This window comes from Pezoporus flaviventris, unplaced genomic scaffold (genome assembly GCF_033815535.1).
Source record: "Pezoporus flaviventris isolate CSIRO_AGI_PZ_B2104156 unplaced genomic scaffold, CSIRO_AGI_Pfla_v1 ptg000063l, whole genome shotgun sequence".
NCBI classification, from domain to species: Eukaryota; Metazoa; Chordata; class Aves; order Psittaciformes; family Psittacidae; genus Pezoporus; species Pezoporus flaviventris.
In genome coordinates, this window is record NW_026892611.1 from 10,650,700 (window position 1) to 10,672,609 (window position 21,910).

At 49.4% G+C, this 21,910-nt stretch overlaps 1 protein-coding gene across 2 annotated transcripts in view; it reads right to left on the reverse strand.

Moving 5' to 3' along the window:
* Positions 1 to 7,102: 7,102 nt before the first annotated feature.
* The window catches only part of YPEL2 (yippee like 2), a 78,766-nt gene continuing 63,958 nt past the window's right edge, over positions 7,103 to 21,910 (reverse strand). For both annotated transcript variants that reach the window (XM_061470570.1, XM_061470569.1), the window contains exons 3-5: positions 14,625 to 14,668; positions 13,751 to 13,859; positions 7,103 to 12,395 (exon numbers count right to left, since the gene is read on the reverse strand). In XM_061470570.1, coding sequence (XP_061326554.1) covers positions 12,306 to 12,395; positions 13,751 to 13,859; positions 14,625 to 14,668 — 243 coding nt within the window. In that variant the 3' untranslated portion in view covers positions 7,103 to 12,305. The remainder of the gene's footprint in view (positions 12,396 to 13,750; positions 13,860 to 14,624; positions 14,669 to 21,910) is intronic.

Genomic DNA, 21,910 nt, shown 5'->3' on the forward strand with positions numbered 1-21,910 from the left:
AGCTGGTTGAACGTCATGAAATAAAAACATTGCTCCCAGCTTACCTATTGCATTCAGATATATGCAAATATATGCATGCAACAATTTACACACAGAGTTCCCCTGGGTCTTTGCTTCGAAGCTGGGAGGAAAATGCCCTAATTCCTGGGACAAGCCCACGGCTCACTGCCCCTCATACAGAGACTAAATTTGGGGTGGAGGTTTGGGATGGATGGGCTTGGGGGAGGGAGGCAGGAGGATGTGCTCTGGGGCTCTTTGTTCAGCAAGGTCCAAGCCATCAGAAACATTTTAAATGCTGAGAGCCCATGAATAGATAGAAAGGTTCATGGTCTGGGGCATGATTTATGTGCCAGAGCACATAAACACCTGAAACAGGGTCTTTAAAAGGGCCTCAGACTTCACAATGCTGCTACTGTGGAGCTGCAGCAGCTCCGCAAGGAACCAACACGTCCCAAGAGCCCAATGCTGCTGGAGGGAGATGGGGGGAAATGAGGGGAAAATCAAACCTAAGCAGTTCCTGACAAGCTGCTCCCAATGTGTTTTCCATTCAAGAGTGGCCAGAGAGGTAAGCAAATATTATCCTGGCAAGGAGATTACATTGCGTTTACACCTAGTGCTGTTTGCTGAAGCTCTGTCTGCAGCCGAGCCCCAGCCTGCCGAATGTTTACCCAGCTGGAGGAGCCGCTCAGCCACCTTTGGATGTGCCAGGCATGCTACGGGGGAGGAATTCAGCCTTTGTACGTATAGGAAGCCCTGTGGTTTTGTGCACTGTGATGCACAAGGCCCAGCGTCTGTTTGCTGGGCTGTGGCTTTGCAAAGCTGCGAGCCTCAGACAAGGGGGCTGCTGTTGGATGGGGCTGTGCAGCCACTTGGCAAGGGCAAGGCAGATAAAAGTCAAGTGTTTAACTCAGGAGGGCCCAACCTGCAGCAAAGCAGAGGGGAGAAACCTGCAGGAATGAGGCACGGAGCCTTCTCCAAAGAAACCTGTGTCTGTACTGCAAGTTTAATGGCTGGTGCACCCTCAAGACCCACCTAAAACCTGTCCCCTGTGGTCCGTGGCGAGGGCACTGCCCACATCAGGTGCCTGCATCACGCAGCAGAGCTAACCCAGGCTGGGGCTCACGTCTCCCATGGAAAGAGGTTTACAAGTCCCTGAAAACAGTGGCCAAAATGTAAATGTTCTCCTTGGGCACAGTCAGGACAGTCACTCGCTGCCACGCTGCTGGTCCTGGTAACCCATTGCTGAAGCACTAACGCAGGTGCCTCTGCGATGCCTTTGCTCATCAGCCTGGAAAGAGGCACAGAGCTCTCCCCTCCCCAGCATCTTGGTGTCGAAACCTGCCAAAGGTGAGGCTCGATGCCCTCAGACACCTCGGGAAGCGCAGGTCTGTGCTTTGCCTCCCATTAATCATTGATGTGTGGGGTGGCTTCGCCAGGCGGTGCAATGGGAGCAGTGGGGGATGCGGCCGGGCCCCCTGTGCCACCAGGACTTGCTCCAAATCTCCCCTGCAAGCCCTTAATCAGCTTTCACCTGGGATTAGCGCAAACATTCCCGGCCTCTGGCTCAAAATAGCTTTTCTTGCTTGTGGGCAGCTAATCCAGAGCAAGCCCTCTGTCCAGCAGCCAGCATCTGCTGCAAGGGGGCTTGGTTTGTTGTTTCCTAAGACTTGAACCTTGCCCAGTTCCCAGATTTCTGTTTGATTGGACACGGGATGCACACGCGGATGTTCAGAGCTGCGTTGCGGTGGGGACTGGTGGCTGTGGCTCCCATAAACCCAACCCGGCAAAGCCTGGCCTGGTACAAAGAGCACAGCCAGCCCAGTTCAGGCTGAGCAATCTGCAGCTGGGGGAGACTGAGGTTTTGCTCAGGTGCTTGCAGCAGGAGGGGGGGCATAAACTGGATCTGTCCCATTCACCCTGAGCTTCTCTTCTCCTGCCAACAGCAAACAGAGCCAAAGAAACTCCCTCGTATATCTGAGGCCATCAGGATGTGGGGAGGAGCTGAGGAGGGAAAACAGCAGCCCCTTCTGTGGGAGCAGAGCTGAAAACCCAGGCCGACAGCCCCCAGCCGCCATCAGCACCCGTCAGGATGAGCTGCTTGGGGAAGGGACGTGCAGCCAATCACATCCACAAACACCACGGGTGACGCGGCTGAGATTAAATAAAGGACATTATTATTGCTGTGCTAATGGCTCGGGGCGCCAGCAGCACAGCCACCCGGCTGCCTGGGGAGCTTGTCCCCACCAGGCATGTGTTTAAAAGGTTAAATTCACCTTCACAAAGGCCTCGAGCAGGACCCACGTTACCAATCCCCCATCACATCCATAGCGACAGCCGCCTCCTGCAGCCCTGACAGCCAGGGCACAGGGAGAGGAGCTCAACCAACAGCTCTGATACTGCACTCACAAAGAAACCTGGCCTCAGATTAAAGACAGCGGAGCCTCATCCTTCAGCCCGTTCATTTCCTCCCCTATAAAACCTGCTCCCACCTGGCTCTTTCCCACTCACCTGCTATTCCAGGGACCAACAAAGCCAGCCAGGATTTCAGCAGCACCGATGCTCTCAGCCTCCCTCCCAGCTGAAGTAGATCAGAAGCCAGCAGCACCTGGGCAATGGGAGAGGCCCTGGTGATGGGCGCAGCCGATGCTGCGTCAGTGAGGAGCTGCCGGGTGGGAGACAAAGGCCCCTTGGGCAGCGTTTGGGGATGCGGTGCTGTTTTGTGAGGGTCGGTTTTGGCTGTTTTGTGGCTCTGGTGCTTCCCCCAGGGCGCCCCGGTTTGTGCAGCATCTCCAGGAAGCTCCAAAAGGAACAAGACACCGGGGTGGAGCAAACCCCCTTGCTCGACAGGGCGAGACGGGGAACCCGCCTCAGGGGCTGCATCCTCCAAGGTCTCGGCTCGGGGAGGACCTGGATTCCTGTCCTGAAACCTCCATGAAAGCAGCACGAGGATGGGGAAATCCTCATCCAAGCGGAACAGAAAACACCAGCAAGAAGCAGAGCTGCAGGAGCGGGCTCCCACCGCTGCCTGCTGTTGCTGTGAAGTGTCCAAGCCCCACACGCAACCCCCTCACCGCGGGCGCGTTCCCACTTTTGGGTCGTTCTCCTTCACCCGCTCAGGAGCTCCTGCCCGTGGGGAACACGACGCCTGCGGAGGCGTCCCCTGTGGTGCTGGGAGCCGGGTGCTTGGTCCCGAGCCATACGAACAGGGCGGGCTGGGAAACCTCCGTGTTTCTTTCTCCCACGGAAGGCGGGTCGGGGATGCCTGGCCCCACAGCAGCGTTTCCCCAAGCCCCCGTTGCAGACAGAGGGGATCTCACTGATGGACGTCTCTGTTGCTGCTCACAGGTGCCTACCCGTGTCTGTGCCCACAACAACCCCCCAGATCAGTGCTGAAAGACCCAGGGAACCTGCCCAGCCATGGGGCTCACTGGGGGCTTGGTGCCTTTGGGGGCCCCGTGGCACCGGGGCTCTGTTATTTCAGCCATCCCCTGCACGGGGACCCCCGCTCTCTGCACCCATGGGGTCACCGCCTCCCGGGTGACATCTCCATACCCAGCCTGTGGCCGTGGGGCGTTTGCTGGCCAGCAGCAGCGCGGCCTTGACTCTGTTTATACCCCAGGCTGGAGCCAGGTAAAAACAGCCCCGGCGCGGTCGGCAGCAGGAAAAGTGCCGCTGTGAACCCTCCCCGTCAGCAAGAATCCCCGCCTGGACTGGAGCCATGGGCCCAGCGGGAGAGGGGCCGGGGAAGCCCGGCTGTGTCTGTGGGGCTGAACCCTGAGCGCTTCACCCGGGAAAGGAGGAAAAGGGATGAGGGAAACAACAGAGAAGGAACCAGCAGCGCTCCCCCGCAGCTCCCGTGTCCCAGGGGAAGGGGCAGGAGCACGGCAGGAGCGCAGCGTTGCTCATGAGCCGGGGCTAACGGGCACCAGCGCTGCTGTGTTTGTAGCTCCGCTATAGCTCTGTGGTCACCTTCTGACAAAGCAAACCTCACTGTGCCTGCCGGGACCTGGGAGGAGCCCCGAGACCTGCCCCGCACCCGGCCCCCGAGCTCCCTATGGCCCCTTCTCGAGCCGCGGGTGAAGGTCACGGTGGGTCCCGCAGCGCTGGCACCTCGTGGGGCAGCACCTCGGGGACCGAGGAGGAGGCTCCATCCCTGTCTCCCCCCATCCCTCCTTCCATCTCTCCCCACTTTGCTCTCCCGCTGCGGAGCCTCGGGCCAAGTTCACAGCAGCAAAGCTGCAGCCAGAGCTCACGTCTGCTGCCGCCTGAGTCAGCTTATCTGCACCCCGCTATTAATAGCTTGCTTTGGCTTGCCTATGCTCTAATTGCAGTTTAATAACACATCTAATGCGAGCCGGGGAGGGCACTGCCCCGCTTGGCAAACAGCGACCGTGCCCTGCGAAACCCATTCAAACCCTGGCTGGGAATGGCCCCGGGAGCGGGGAGACCCCAACCCCACCGCAGTGCCCGGGTACCACCAACACCTCCCGGCCGCGGGGTTTGCTCCTCACCTTCCCTGCAAGCACAGCCCTCGGCCATGCTGTGGATTTGGCATTTTTCCACTTTCATGGTACTTTCATCCATTTACTTTCATCCAGAGCCAAGGGGCTTATATGGGGCTGGAGGCTTTTCCGTCTGCGTCATCCCTCCTGCTTTCACTCGGATGCTCGGGATGGGAAGTACTGAGCACAACCGTTTTTCCCTGGAGGGAATTTCCCGGCAGGGCTCACATCCGAGGCGGCGGTGGCTTGGTGCTGGTGAGGTGCCATGGCCAACGCACTCGGTTGGCTTGGTGAATAAGCAGCTGCTGGTTCCCTCCCCATCCCAGCAGGGATTTCTGCTCCCGCACCGCACAGGGTGGCAGCGTCCTGCCCCAGAGCAGGTTTCAGTGGGAAGGCAGGGAAAGATGGCAGAACTGTTTCCATTTTCCTCTCTAGATCACGTAGCAGATTGGAGGCAACAGCAAGGGTCAGAGCCCAAACCCTCTGTGCCCGCTGTGTTGGGCTGTGGCAGCAGTGGGCACCGGTGGCCCCGGGGCAGGACAGCTGCATTGGGCTTCCACCCCATCACTTCCTGCCGTGTCTCGAGGCACAGGGCGTGACGGGAGGCTCCAGCCATCCCAGGCCGGACCACACTGTCCTGTGGCCTCACCCTAGTGGGAGCAGCCGACTGCAATGGAAACCAAACCCCTCCCCTTGCGCACACAGGACATGGACACAGGTGCTCGGTTTGCTGCTGTTCTGCTGGAGCTCGTCTTGACAACCCCTGATGGAAATGAAGGGTCAGAACCTTCGGGCTTTTCCAGTGGAAAAGCTGTGCAGCAGCTCCTGTGCAGCAGCTCCGGGGGTTTGGAGGAACAAGCCCAGCGATGCCCCAGTGGTGAGGAGCCGCCCGCACCAGACCCTGCTCTTCTCCAGGCACCTCCGTGTGCCCGAAGGACCAGGCCCACGTCTTGGAAATGCCCGAGGCCTTCCTGCTGTGCGGGTGGGGGCAGCACATGCCTCATCCTCCCGTCCCTTAGGGATGCCACCGGCAGCCCCCAGCTCACACATCCAGAGCCAACAGCAGCAAATGCAAGTTTTGGTGACACCCAGAACTCAGGTTACCTTGAGCCAGCGGCAAGCAGCCAATGGTATCGACTGCCCCAGCGGCTGACCCTGTTTGCCCTCGCTATGAGCAGGGGACGTGGGCTCGCAGTCAGATCCTCCTTGGCTCCTCACTGGCCTCCCACACAGGCTCTGCTCCAGCTCGCCTCAGCCCTTCAGGTGCAGGCTCTCCTGCGGTAGCCTGAGCTGCACTTTGGGTTCAGGGCACTTTGCGGCTGGCACCACCATGTCCTCTATGGAGAGGGTTAAGTTGCTTTTGCAGACACGTGGGGAATTAAGGACGCTCAGCCAGCCTGTGGCAGCACAGGGCACGGCCGGGCACTGGCACAGGGCATGGGGACAGGTCCCAGCCGTCTTCAGCACTGGGATGAAGAGGGATTGCATCAGCTCAGCCCAAACCACCTCAAATAAAACACTGCTTCCATTTGGAAAATGGATTTTTGAGCTGCAGGCACAGAGACCCTGGAAAGCTGCACCCCGATCACCTGGGAGCAGAGGAGGCATTCTGGTGTTTAAGTGAGTGCTGCCAGGTGAGGTGAGCAGTGGCAGGCTGCAGCTGCAGCCAGCAGAAGTGATGGGCAGAGATGTCACAGCCTGTAGCCGAGGTGGACAAGCTCCCTCCATTATTCAATGGAACTGCTCTGTATTTTAGTATTGAAGGGTCACTCTCCCTGCATGCCCTCCTTCCTTCCAAAGCACAAGCTCTGCTTCCCACACAGATTTTCATTGCTTCAGGACTAGTGTGGATCCAACCAGGAAAATCCTGTTTGCTGAACTCCTGCAGTGGATGCTTGACTTGCAAACACCCAAACGTGCCAGACAGCTTTACCAAAGCTTTGGTTTACCCGTAACAGGCATCTCCTGCCATATGCCTTAACAAGACAGGGTGCTACGAAGTGAGTTTTACCAACAAGCAAACCTTCCAAACCCACGGTGGTTTTCTGGCCATAGGGAATTTCTTCATAGAATCCCAGACGGGTTTGGGTTGGAAGGGACCTTAAAGCTCATCCAGCTCCAACCCCTGCCACGGGTAGGGACCCCTTCCACTGGAGCAGCTTGCTCCAAGCCCCTGTGTCCAACCTGGCCTTGAGCACTGCCAGGGATGGGGCAGCCACAGCTTCTCTGGGCACCCTGTGCCAGCACCTCAGCACCCTCACAGGGAACACTTGATCCATTCTACTGTAGTGGGTGCTGCCACGTAACAGTGCTGACAAAACCCCTCATCCATGGGAAACAGTTTAATGTCTCCTGCTCCATTTGTGGGTTCCTCGTGTACTCAATCCTAAACTTCAGGGGCTCCACATCATCTCTTTGCTCAGCTCAGTGGGATCCATGCCCATGACTACAGTCCCCAGGTGCTGCAGTGATTGTGCCAGGTCGCTGGCAGGTGTTGGAAAGAGGATAAATTGACTCCTTTCAAGCTAGATGCCACAGTTCGTGAGCAGCCACATTTGCACCCAGCACAGGGGATTCCAACAGACACATGGAGCAGCAGGTTTAGTACTTGAAAATTTTATTTCCTCAAATGAGCACCACCACATATTGTAAATATGACAAACAATAGCCTCCCTCTAATACTGAAGAACTATGTACAAGGTACAAACACATGAGAAGGTGAAACCCAACTCTTTGAAAACAAACGGTTGCATTTTTTACTGAAGCAAATGACCTGAAAGAATATGCAAAAAAACCAAAACCAACCAAAAAATGAAGATCAAAGAAATAAAATTATACACAATTTGTAAACACAAGAGCATCCATAGACAGGCTGGTATTGGAAATATTGTCCTTTAGCTTTGTCAGTGGGGAAAGCATTCCCATTTCCTTATGAAAAACAAACCAAAGGATACACACAGTTCGCAACTATGAGAATAGCTTATTTGTGGTTGTACCTTACACAATGCCATTCTGCTTGCGTTTAAATATGTTGGTTTCTTGTTTCTGAATTCGAGATGATTTTGTTTCCCCTCTTTTTGAACAGGATCCTGCAAAACCTCCAGCTAAAACAATTCTTTCTGAACATTTCATTTCTGAGCCTCTCACTCGGTGAGAAGAGCTGCTTCCCACTGAGCTGAGCTCTGGATCTCACCAACCTCTTTACCCAACTGGGTCTTGGGTGTCACCTCTTCATCCAAGAACTGGTTCACACGAAACATGATGCTCCTCCCAAAACAAGGAGGTGCAGTGAAATGCATGATTAGCACTCACACACCAGTTAGAAACCTGCAGGCAGAGAAGGTTCTTGCTTGATCATCACAAGAACAACAGATTTCGTGGCTTTTCTCTTGTATCTTCTTAAATCATGTGCACCAAACCCAGAGAACTGAGGAGCGTGCAACAAGAGTTGCTCAGCACTGAAACCAGCTCCTTGCTCAGCAAAACACAGTAGTGGCTTGTGCTGTTGGTCCACTTTGGGATAAACAAGAGACTCAATGAAATAAAAACAAAGAAGGGGGAGAAGGAGGGAAGTTAAAGACAGAAAGGAAAACAAAACAAACTCCCCCTTCCTGCCAGAGGTAAACTTTTACTCTAGTCTGGGATGTAGCAGCCTGGTTTAAAGTAAAACAAAAAACCAAACCCCAAACAAACAACAAACCAACAACAAGGAAAGAATCCAAGAGAAAACCAGGACCCACGTCCAAAGACTGAACTTCTAGTTTAAAAACAACAGCTACTTAAAAATCTCCACCCTCCATCCCTGCTGCCCCCAAGCAACCGGAACAGCAATGCAGAGGCTGCAGCTTACACCCAAGCCTGGTTTCTAAGCCTTGGTACCTACCTCACTCCAGCCAATACTGGTGCAAGAGAAAATTTCAGGCCCGGATCCTACAAACCAGGTCTCCTCCTCAAGAAAGCTGTGCCCAGGTGGAGCCTCCCTGGCACCTGCTGTGGGAGCACGAGGTGACCCAGGGCTCAGGCTGCCGGACCACAAAAGCTGCTCCAGCACAGAACTGCAGACACCGGAGCATTCCCCAGGCGCCTGCACCTACCTCCCATCCCGCACATCAGCTCCTGCCCTCACCCAGCCATCGCCTGCACTGGAGACCAATTCTGCCAGATGGAAGCGGGAATGGCTCCCCTCTCCTGCCACCTCCAGAGGAAAAATGGGTCAACCTCAGAGGACAACGTGTATTAGGATTTTTTGTTTCCCTTTAAATATATTTTCCAACAAATACAGAAGGAAACAGTATCATTTATAAACAACAGAAAAGTGCTCTCAGGGAGGGACTCTGAGAAAACAGCACCAAATATATTATTTTTTTTTAAATTAAATATTATTTACAAGAGTGTATTTCACAAGATAATGGTTCTTTTTTTCCTGCTTTTTATATATTATTATCTGAATATTTATTACAGGGGTCAGGATTTCACACCAGGTAATCCACCACAGCAAAACAATTTAACACCTGCTCAAGTCTGAGCTTTGGGGTGGATGGGGTCATGTAAACTCAAGGGTCCATGCAGCTTGCCAGAGATGAGGCTGCCACATAAAATAAAAGCAAATCTCACCGCTGTTCGTGTGTTCTCGAGGATACCACCCACGGGAAGCAGCACCATGGGCACTTGGTGCTCTCCATTCAGGCACTGCCTGCCCAAGGAGGCAGTTTCCAGGGGCCACATCTCCAGCTTGGAAACAATGGTCCCACCTTGCCCATCCCAGATAGTAACAAACAGGCTGCAGACAAGCCACAGGGCCACAAGGATGCAGATAGCGAGGTTCTTGAGGTTCTTTGGTTATGCTCTGAATAGATCACCCTACCAGTCATCACCTGAGCCCACGCAGACTGTGGCAGCTACCAGCACACAGATCTTGTCATCCTGTCTGGTCACCAGCTCCCAATACCGCCATGTGTCTTAATACAGCAAGTTACAGATGAGTTAGCAGCGGATTAAAAAGTACTTCATATTCAGTGGACACACAGTAGAGAAGCCAATGAGCTTCACAAGCCTGTTTTTCCTTATCTCCCTGTACAGTGTATGAAAGTCACTCTATCCATAAGTATCTGGGTGCACTGAGGATGTTCACAGACACAGCCCCTATCAGGGCTTAAGGACAGATTCTCAGCAAGTGTGAATCTGTGGATGCTGATGTGACAAAACTAATTAAAACCAGATTAAGATCTTGCTGCGTTCAAGCTTAGACTGGTTGCCACTGAAGCGCAACCCCTCTGAACAGTTAAAACCAGCCTGCTCCAATGGATCCCCATCCTTTCTTGTCCCACATATATGGATAAAAACATTTATATCTGGTACCTTTCTGTAGTAACTGTTCTTTCTCAGAGCAGTCCTCTGGACAGGCCTACCTTTTATATCTTTTTTATACGCAATCAATCTAAATACCAGCATAAAACCCTGAGCCCCTGTGTGTTCTTCTCAACCTCATCTTAAGGATTTGGGGTTATCCCTTACTTCTCCCAGCTCCAACCAGACCCGTTTGAAGGCTGCTTATCTGGGGAGACCTGAAGAGACCTTCACAGAACACAAGTTACTTCCCACTAGTCAGACCCCAATAGATTGTCCCGGATCACCAACCAAAGGACAGGAAAATGGGACCAGGTCAGTGCCAAAGTCAACAAGATCGAGGGTACTGCAGAACTGTTGACTGCTATTAGATTTTTATCACTGAAGACAATGTGGATGATGGAAGCAGAGACCATCAGAAACAAAAGGTGAAGCAACTGTTACACAGCCCCAGCAGAAAGGGTGAAGGCAGAAGCCACCTCCTAACAGGCTAGCCACAAAGTGAGCAAAGCCCATCCCCTGCAGGAGCCGTGGCCAGCTTCCATCTCACTTCTCTCTCCAAGGCTGGAAAGAAAGTGGTTTGAGAGAAAAACTGGTCTTTGCTTAGATGGGCCACCAGGTTTGGGCTTCAGCACAAAGACCCAACACGTAAGTTGCACCCTGATCCCCAGGCAGCATCTCTGCTCACATCCCCTTCATTTAACAGCAAATTACTTTCTCAGCACCAGCCCTCCGTCCTGCTGCCCCCAGCCAACTGAGAGTCTCCTGGGGTGGGGGCAAGTGGGAACAGATTACAGCTCCAAAGCTTCAGTTTCATAAGGAGTTACACACCCCTGCACAATACTCTTTCCTTCTGGATTAAGAAAGATTTCCCCCAATGGATTAACCTACTTGAAAAAATTCCACCAACAAAAAGAAAATTCACTCGGAGAGACAAAACTAACGCAGTTAAATAGGCTGTAGTTATGCACCAGATACTGGCTGGACTGTTGCAGAGCAAACCTCACATTGTCATTTATGTCTAACACAGCTCCCCTCTCACACACACACTGCTCCTTCCCCACTGACCACCACGGGAAGGTCCACAGTAATTAAAATGAAAACATTAAAATGGGAAGGACTTGCCCCTTGCAGTTGTGATGCCCACACTTACCCCTTCCCTTTGAATTCCAAGGCATAGACAATTCCAGGGGTTGAATTTCTTTTTTTCTTTCCCATTCCCACTGTGCCTGCAACAGGCTTCTGGGAGTGGGAAAAGGGAGGAAGGTTTCGGGGAGGATACCTCATGGCTTGAAATATCCACCTGTGCAACACCGCTACAGCCACCAGGCTCCTCTGCTCCCTCCTCTCCCCACACTCACACCAGTTCTTTGCCAGGCTCCAAGAGTGGAGCTGATGGCTGTGGCCTGGGATTTAAGATACAGATTCTGTAACAGCATTTTCCTACTTGCACTCATGAAGGATTGGTAAAAGACCCCCAGGGATGCTCAGTGGAGGCCAGGAAATCAAAAAGTACCCTGTGTTACTAAGTTTGTCCCCATCCTCCTCTACGTGATTTCCTCTTTCTTGCCTAACACATGCTGGTTTTCCCCCCGTCATACCTCCTAAGCTGCAGCTCCAGCCCCCTTGTGCCTTAAGTGGTTTTCTCCTCCTGTCTGAAGGGTCAAGAGTCAGGATTTGGTTTCTCCAGCAGTGAGGATGCTCCCCACAGCTGTGTTCTGTTGGGATGTTTGGCCTACCTACCCTGAACCAGCGAGAGAAACGGGAGGCAGGGAATCTCTCCAGCCTTCACGTCCTCCCCCCAAGAAGACAAGTTCATAAATGGCAAACAAAACACAGATTTGCAATCAGCTTGCGGGGGGAACTGCTCATGACTTGTGCTCAGCCAGCGTAGACTGAAGCTCCACCGACGGAGCAGCGGTTTTATCACTTGGAGAGAACGCAGCCGTGAGGTATTTTTCTGTCCATTTAGACAAGTAGATAGTTTCAAGCCTTGGTTAACCAGGACTTAAAGGAGAAGTACAGCTTCAACTTCTGACGACTTCCCTTTGGGCCCATTCCCCACCCCCTATCACCTTCTCCTGCCCAAAACTCGGGTCTTCCTCTCGCACCGAGACCTTCTGATAAAATGCCACCACAGAGCCAACTTCAGTTTGTACTCAAGCATTCGTCAACATGGAATGGCTGTTGGGCATTCGGTGCATTCTCTTAGCCAACGCCAGAACAGAGAGAGAAGCAGCCAGGGTCAACTCACAAACAGATACAAAGCAAAGAGACAGAGAGACAGAAATTTAGAGGCCAGTCACCGATAAAGATGGAGAAGGGTGTGAAGATGCTCCCAAACTGCAGAGCCTCTAAATGCATGGAACCAAGCGTTCAGTCACTCTCTCACTCTTGGATATAATGTTCGGTTGGATGGCATTCTCTTACACGCTGGTAGGGCTGGGCTCTTCCCATTCAATCCCAGCCATTATCCTTGATCATGTGAGCTAGTTCAATGATGTATTTGCCTTCTTTATACTTCTGGCTGCTTTCAAAAGCGTGTTCCTAAAAACAAACGGAGAAGGAATGAGATCAAGATGATATCTGAAGGTAAATGCACAGTTACAGATCAGATCCAGGAATGCTGGTACAAGTCTTAGCCTTGTCTACAGAGTAAAATGCTCAAAGTGCAGGTCCTCCTGTTGGCTTTCAGGAAAAGTATGCTGGAAGAATCTTAAATCCTGCTTCTAGGCATCTTTACAGGCTGGAAAAAGGAACAATCGGCACCACGTGAATGTGCAGCCTCCTGTAGGCCAATGGCCACTGCTCCTTGAACTATGATTTAGGAATCATCAGTGATAAAACCCACCCGTCTCTGACGTGAAAAACTCCAGGTGGAAACTTCATGTGGAAATGGAGCAATCGGGCACCAGTCGACAAGAAGGACTCACCCTACACAGATGCATGCTTGCAGGGACACACAATGCTTCACCACTGCAGAACTGCAGAAGAGAAAAAGTCTGTGGGATCTCCAACTGGGAGGGACTCCCATTACTGAGGCTGCATCCTCAAAAGCAGTTCAGCTCTGCTCAGGTGTTCTGTAATGCACCTGGAAAAACGCCACTGGAGGCTTGAGCTTACTGCTATGTTTACAACATTTTGTGTTTTGTTTTACAGTAACCTCAGTTTTGCACTTAGTGTCCTTTTCCATTTGTGAGAGCCATGCGGTGGTTCTGCATGGATTCCTACCGCATCAATTATTGATGCTTTACTTTTTATAGCCTTTCAATTGATTTATTAAAGAGTATTTCTGTACAGAGGCCAGATAGAATAAAGAATATTTCTGTCTATGCTGTGTTTAGACACTGGTCAAAATGTTTTGACAAACAAGTTTGCTGTGTGCCTCCTGAAGCAGAAACTGGACTGTAGCATAAGCCTTTATTTGAAGGTAACCAAATTTATGAAGAGCAAGAGACAGCAAATAAACAAGCTCATGTTCAATAAACTCATGACCAACATTTCCAGTGGGAAGGACACAGGATTAACAATATATGGATCATTCTATTATTCTGGTATTGTCTGGGAAAAAAGACAAGATGAACCACATGTCTGACTGATGTTATCCTCACATTTATATTAAGTATCACTAAGGGACACCCACCACAACCAGGCCCACAGTGTATATTCTTAGTAAGAAACATACATTAGCCACAAAGAGCTCCTGCTCTGAATGAATGCAACAAACACAAGACAGGAGAGAAAAGAAAACACAGAAAGGAAAAAAGATGGGGCTTCAGACCGGAACCTGCATTTCTGCTTCCCAAGTTAATGGTCTTTCCGTGAGACCACGTTACCAGACACACACCTTCAGAAAGGGCTGGAGCAAAGATGTCCACAGGAAAAATTACAGTGATACTCACATATTTCCAACCCAGTGTGGTTTTGCAGTTTTCACAGTAAATATCTGCAACCGCATGTAATCCCGTTAGTAACACCCGCTCCTCTGCAGGGCCACAACCCACGTTAACTCTGTGGACAAAGGAGAGATGCTCCCTATTAGTGAGTCTTTGCACATCAAAATGCTGCACTGAAGTTGACAGCAATTTTAATGCAGTATTTGAAAACATAAGCAGGAGGTTCAGGATACCGAGTACCAAAATGAAGATCTTTTGCATTTTCAGAATAGAATGAAAATGGTGAAATAAATCTTTTATTCATCTGAAAGTTCTACAAAGCTTTGAAGAGAACATTAATAACATTCTAGTAAATTGCACTAATTATGCATTTGGGAAAGATTTTCATTTTCAAATTGAGAAAATGGTACTTTTACTTTCCCAAATGGAAAACCGAAAACTGTAACTGAAATCAGCAGTTCTTCTCAAAGGCATCCCAGCAGTGATCTCATCAAAACTATTTTCAGTTATTGGGAAAATTACACTTGGTCTTTATGCTAGCTCTAAAAAGTAAGTTCAGATTTAGATACAATTTATTCTCTACATTTATTTTGCCCAACTACATTCTCTGAGAAGAGAATGACTCATACATTAGCTCTTATTTCTCAACCTGATGATGACAAAACCACCTTTTCCTAGCTGCTTATCTGAAACCTCAACATGAAATCAAATATGAATCAGTGTTATTTCCTGCCTCCTTCTCCAACCATTTTCAGCAAGCTCCCAAGGCTTAGGCAGAGGTTTTCTAGAGGAAGACTATCCTTTTGTTTTCTTCTTCACAAGGGTTTTCTTAAATCTATCCTTAGAGACGTAGAGGTGACATGTACAAAGTTCTACTCACACTGAATTGAAGAGGTATGCTCGTCCTTGGCTTCCTTGAAAGGACTGAAAGGCAAGAAAACAAAATTCAGTTGGCTGATTGATGGAAGAAAAGCTAAACCAGAACCTGCCCTAAGTGGCTTCACTAATGGTAGTTATAGCAACTGTTAGCCAGGGCCTGAGAAACACACATTGTTAGAGTCTTCGAGATGGAAAAAGCACAAAGCAAAGTGTCAGGAGGAGATGAGCACTGATGAACAGAGGTCTTGTCCTGCAGTCAGGAAGGGAGCATCTGCCTTCAATTCTAACACCTGCCTATTTCACAAGGCATGCTGGCAGCCCAGCGGGAACTTCACCTGGTACTACCAGCATTTCCAATGTACTTTTCAAGAGTTAAGCCATTTTCTCTCTTATATCCCAGCAATGTCTGTTATGACCTGTTCAGTTCTGTTTATGAATTTCACACTACTGCCTCACCCCTCCCTAGCACAGCCTTGCTGCCAAATACTGATTTGGATCTCTTTTTTAAACCAAGGTGCTCGCAGAGGCTTCCCACTGCACTGCCACAGTTTGGAAACACTGCTGCTGCATATGACAGCACTTGAACTCCCCTTAGGAAGACCGCACAGATGGATGCTGAACCAAACTGACTGTGACCTATTTGTGCAAGGTGCTGTGCACACAAATACAACCTCTACTCTAGTGATCTTACAAAAGACCTTAACCTTGCTGAGGTGCCTGCAAGCCCTTCATATTCCCACTGATGCCAGGGAGATCTTCGGGAGTGGATCCAAACATACAATGAGATACAATTGCATAGAGATGAACATGGACAACAGAGAACCACACAGCAACGCAACCACACCGGATAATTATGAGTCACGGCACATCCTCTTTGCCACACGTTTCCTCAGGATCTTACAGCATCACCATGAAAAGGCAGTGCTTCAAAGAGAGCAGGGAAATACCAGCCTGGCAGGACACTTCCATGAGCCAGAAGGCTCCATTGTGTCACATCTGTAACATCACCCTGTCACGGTGCCTTGCTTACAAGAGCTGGCTCACACATAGCAAGTGCTACCTTCACTTTTTATGTGCTCTGACAAGCATGCACTGAATGAAACATTTGGTGCTTCTGAGCAAGAGCGCAGTTGCTCTCTGTATACAAGATCACGAGGTATCTCAGCGTATGTATGCAAGGAGCTGGGAAAGTCAAAGAGCAGCTCTTCTGGACCACTTCATCATTTACCTTGCACCTTACCAGGAGCCTTGGAATATTTAATGATTTTCTTAAAACCTCTGCTTCTACAGCTGAGTGATGATTTCAGGCTAAACACTCTTAAAAGCAGGGAGACAGAGTTTTGAGAGACTAGATAAACATTCAAGGTTTTACCGTTCCCTCCCTGGACCACTAACACTAGTCATCTATTTAGTTAAGGGCAACCTAAACCTGGGGCAACACAAATGTGCTCTTCCCACATCACATGAAGCAATATCTGTGGTGTTCCTGCCCTTCCCAAGCCATCTCATTCTGTGAGCCCTATGGATTCACCCCTACAGAGCCTCATGGAGAAGCAAAGTCAAAGTCATGCCTGGGAGCCAGCAAGCCCGTGGATGATCTGGACCCCAGTTCTTATGTCCACATATATCTGCATTCACCAGCTGTTTCCTCCACACTGGGAAGGCTGCTGCATGTTTCCAGATAACAGTTCTAATGCCTAAAGCTGGGGTACCAACCCATTAGCTCCAGCAAGCACTTCTTGGGTGCTGCCTGGGCTAACAGCCTCTAAGATGTTCTCTGCATCATGAACCATGTTCATGTGAAAGGCAGAGATGGAAAATTCACTCACCAGCAGGAGAGAATAGAACACATTAAAGGTGTGATTTAAACCTGCCCTGACAGCAGAGCAAGTACAGTCTGTCACAGCATTTACCCTGGTGCCCTTCTTGGTGTCAAGGTACTCTCCGGAAGTGGCAAAGGCCCATGGAAGACCCCAAATTGCAAGAACATATGCAAAAAGCTCCCTACTACATAGCAAAGGCACCTCTGGCAAACACAATACCAAGGGGCGTGCAGGCAGGGAGCCACAGCCAGCAACGAAAGCTGCCTGTGAGGTCTGAATGGCAGCAAGGGTTCTGCCAGCTATAAAGTCACTGCCTGGCAAAAAACTTGACTCAGTCCTGGAGGAACAACTATTCTTCAGAGGACTCTGAAGCTCAGCAATTGGTTGCCACCCAGGGCACAGAACAGGCACTCTGGATTCAGAGAGGATGCCTGTGAGGCGCTTGGCTATCTCTTTCACTCAGACAAAAGCAGTGCCCTGAGGAATGCCTGTTTTCTTGGGAAAGAATTAAACAGGACACATGGCTCAAGCATGTTTGTGTAATTGCATTTATTAGAGAAGCTTCTTTTAATCCTTCTGCAGCACTCAAGTTCTTTATTATTGCTATTGTCAGCTGGCTGATACCCCACATGCCAACTAGGTCTAGCCTGTTACAAAACACACACTGCATTGTTTCAGCGTCCTGTGTGGTAAAGTAGGAACTGACACAAAGCCAATGGCCCCCAGGACAGAAAAAGAGTCCAAACCAGACCCAAGCAATGCTCTACCTTATGACAGCAAACAGCAGGAGCATCAGCTATCCATGCTGCAGAAGAGAGATAGAAGCCTAGCAGGATGGACTGCTGATGGGGGACAGCAATGAATAAGAAGTTCCCACAACAACATGTGTGCCATCAAAGCAAAATGAAAGCAGATGAAGCTTGTTAACCATCCAGTCCTTCACAGTAAATACTTTTCCATAAACACCAAAGTGACTAAGTTTGCCAATAACAACAACCAAGAGAGCAAAGCTTTTATTGGTACAGAAATAGGATTTTCCATTACTGCTGTACAAAGGCCTGTCTTTAATAAACAACAAAACCAAACCCATCAGCTTTGTGTTTGTGGCTCACTGGACACTATTCAAGCTCCCCACCCCAGGGACAGTAGCATCCTTTCAGAGGTGCCCTTCCTTCCAGCTCAAGCCAGTGTTTTCAGATATCTGAGCGTGGTCACTGCAAAAAAATCACATTCATTCTCTCCTGCCCAAGCAGAACTTTTCAGTGCTCAGCTTTCAGTGCTGCTGCCTGTCTGAATATTCACCCTCCAGCTAGCTAAGGATTTGGCAAATCATATAAAAAAAGTGAGAGAAGTTTGGCAACCATCTCAAGCTCTCCAGTGCAGCTGCTCTTCCCAAGGCTGAACTGACTGTGTCTTTATAAAGGTAGCACAGGCAGGTTTTATCTGGGTGTTGTAACCTCTGCTTTTTCTGGAGATGCTCCTTTCCTTCTGGCACAGGCTGCAACGGGCACTATGAAACCAGAAGAAACAGGTGTATTTGTACACAAACAGATCTCCTTTTCATTGGTTTTGCTGGTGTTTTATTAAGAATCACACAGAGATTTCCACAACACACTTGGCTTTCACTGAACAGTGACAGCAGTAAGACCTACTTTCTATGCTATGCATTTTCCCCATGTAGATTTTCTTAAGGCACACTCAAAGGTGCATCTCATAGGCGTGTTTATAAATCCAGACTTCTTATTCTCTAGAACAGCAGCTCCTGGCATCACTTTCCAGATGAAAGAAATGGAAAGGATTTTTTTGTTGTTGTTTCCCACTGAAAGCCCAAGCACATAGTTTTCTCTGCACTGCTAATGCTCAGCGTCTGGCTGGAAACACATCTGTATATGCCAGCAACAAAACTCTCCCTCCCCATCCTCCTGAGCCCTCTAAAATACAATACAAGCTTTTGAGATGTGTAATATACAATGGCTTATTCCTCCTGACTACTCGCCTTCAAAAACCTCCCCTGCCCCTGGGTGCTCTCCTCAGCATGAAGGTATCTAAAAGTTGCAGGGCCTAAGAAGTGCTGATTTGAGCACCCAGGTGGGAAACCACAAGCCTGGAGTCAGCTATTTGGCTGCAGATCCTTGCCTGCCAAGCTGTCTCTCGTTGCAGCAGAAGCTCCATGCTAAGATGCCTTTGGCAGCTGCTCTGGTTTCAGAAGTTCCTATCACCCAATTTACACTCATTATGGCCTCCTCAGCTGTGCTGATTCCAAATTAGATCTGTGAAATCATTATTTTTAAAAACAAATACTTTGGCAGGGGGTGGGTGGGTTTGAGGGAAATAGCTTTTCCTCCTTGTACCAACCATATCATGGATCCAGTTTAAAGGGCAATCACACAGACTACTTAATAATCACAGTATGGGGGCAGACACAAGTCATTCAGAGTACAAAGTTCTCAAGCTAAATTTGCTGGCAAAGAAGCACAGTGCAGAACTGCAGCTCTAGTGAGAGCCAGTCTGCAGGATAGGGGGCTTGGGTTTCACAGATGCTGTTAAACCAGATCTGCTGCAGAAGGAAGTGCAACATGCAGCCAGCATCTAAGAAGTGCCAGCTCCTTTGTGGTGGTCACATTCTGCTCACTAGAGATGGACTCAGCCTGCAAGACTCAAAGTTGAATCCTTATATATTCAACAACCTTGACCTTGGGAGCTGTCATGTTGGTTTAGTCATTATATTATATTCTGGCCTCAATCCTAAATGCTGAATCTACCACTCTGTTTGCTCTGAGCAAGACATGTGACTCCTTCAGAGCCTTCTTCAGCGAAGCAACAGCACGCAGGCAACCACACATGCGTGCAGGGAAGCGGCTATGCCCCTCCATCACTCCAGCCTGTTTCACGTTCCGCCTGCCTTCCCACCACCATCAGACCTTTGCACTGCCGCTTTCCCCTTACTGGGGACTGCTGAAGACACAGAAGGAAATTGTCACATTCAAACAGTGCAGGGAAAGGCACGGATTCTGAATGTGCTCCAAACACACCTACACACCATACCCCCTTTTCCTAGCACCTACAGCTTCTCATTCACTGTGCAGCCCACTCAGCAGTTCCAAACGCTGAACGGATGACAGGATTAATACCCCAAGTCTTTGTGACGGCACTCGACAATAGGCTAAACACAAAAAGAGCTGGCTGGAATCATCTGGAAAGATAGGAAGCAGTTGCCAGGACTAAATGGCTACATACTGATGTATGATCTCTGCAGCGTGCAGCAGAGAAAGCCCCCACTTACCTATATCCAGCTGGCAGCCTTTTAACAAACCAATACAACAAAAATGAAAAGGCAACTGGTCCCAAAGAGCTTCAAGAGGAAAAAGGAACAGAGCGCGCCCCTTCACGCTACATACTTGAAAGCTACAAATAATTCTCACTGCAAGGACATGAACAGGAACAGAGGGCCCAAAGCTACCGCCGGAGATCAACAGCGGTCGGCACGTCCCAGGCAATGCCAAGCAGTAGCATGAGGAGAAGCCAACTGAGCACGGTCATCTGGACTCCTCAGAAAAAGGACAGGTTTTCTGGGCCCGTGATGTCCCCACTGGAACAGAGCAATGCAGTGAGTAAGAGAAACAGTATTAAAACCTCCCAGGTTTAAGAGACACTGAAAGCTGTGTCAGAAAACTCCATCTGCTCAGAAATAGCTCTGTTATCCCTTATTTCCCACTTAGACACACAACTTTTGTTTTTAAGTTACTACATTCATTTGCACAACACTGATTATAAGATTCCTCTATTCTTGCCGCTGACTTAACCCTTAAACATCTAAGGATGAGATGTCCTCATAAAATACCATTTGAAAAGGGAGAGGAGACCTTTCAAGTATGATCAAAGCATGGTGTCAACTCAAGTGCACACGAGTTTGCACATACACTACAAAACACAGGCTCTCCTCACACTCATCCTACTCCCTCTAGCACTTAATCCCAATTCCCCTCATCTGCTATTCCACGTAACAGGCAACATCACACAGAAAGCTCTGCCTTAATGGCACCTTTCAAACCCTGTTAATTATGGCTATAATTATTTCATTAACAAGATAAGTCCTGCAATGAGTTTAGAGGAACCACTATGCCTGGTAACAGCACTAGGTGTATGATGACTCTACAGAGGTTACTTGAGAGTCACTGTGCAGTGGGAATGAAGTTGGGAAAACAGAACTACAGAAATACCTGCTGTAGGTTCTGGGATCTCCCCTAGACAGCGTGAGCCACTTGAGCCATCTGCTTGCATCACATTCACATTTCTCCCAAGGGAGCACGAGTTCAATTGCTTGTTCCCTGTATCCTCACATACTAGAGAGACCTCCTCGGGGTTCACTAATTCCATCTTGTTCTTCCTCACAGAAAGGCCAGTCAGTGATCAGATTAAACTGAGATTCAATTTTGCTCTGATTATGCAGGATACAGACCCATGTCAAGGGAACCAGTTCCATTATTCCACCTTGTGCACAGATGTGACTTTACCCTGTTCCAACTGCATTCCTGAGTTTTAATTGAGTTTTAACATGGGTCCTTAAAGCTATTTAAAGCCCAAAGTCGATATGGAATTAGTGGACCAAACTCATCTCTGAAGTAATTCAATTAATTCAGCATGGCCTTATTTCCCAGCAGTTTCTGCTGCTGTGCAAATACAGAGTGAATAACTATGAGTCTGTTGTGTTTCTCTGTAGGAACAGCTACATCCAAGCAGTTTTACATCATGTTTGTGTCTTAGGTTATGTAGTCTGCAAGAAGATGCACAGGCTGGAAAGATGAAAGATGTTACTTCCATTTTTGTTTATTCTCATGGAGATGTTATTACAGTTTTTCACCCTGCATCCTGGCAGCAGCAGGTGCTCATTCAACCCCCTCATTCCCTATACACCCAATGCAAACAGGAGCGAGACGTGTCTGATAAGAGCCTTTTGTCCTAACGGGAAGCAACTCAGCACTTTCAGTGCACAGGATAGGTGGGGAAAGACTGCAGACAGACAGTGCAAAAGGTCTGAACACACACCCACAAAAATACCAGCAGGCAACGCTGCTGGCATCACCTCTGCCTCCCATGGAATAAATTCTCTGCTGCTTGGAAAAAGCTGGATGGTGGTGTTGTCAGGGAAAAGGTCAATGTAATGGTGCAAACTGTCAGTGACTGAAGCACCTTACACTTCTGCTACATCCCACTTTCATGGGGAAAGAATCAATTCTTGCTTTGTGTGCAAGAGGAGAAACTTTACCCCTTGGAACTGTTTCAACTGAAGCAATGCTGCGTGAGCTGGGCCCAATGCTTCTGTCCCCTTTCGAAAGAGGCTAAATTTAGCTGTCACTCACCATCAGCTGAACCCATCTTCAGCCCAACTCAAACCTACAAGAGCCCTTCAGCACTGACGCAGCTTTCATGTCATGGACTCTGCTGTGCTCTGAAAGCCAAGTGT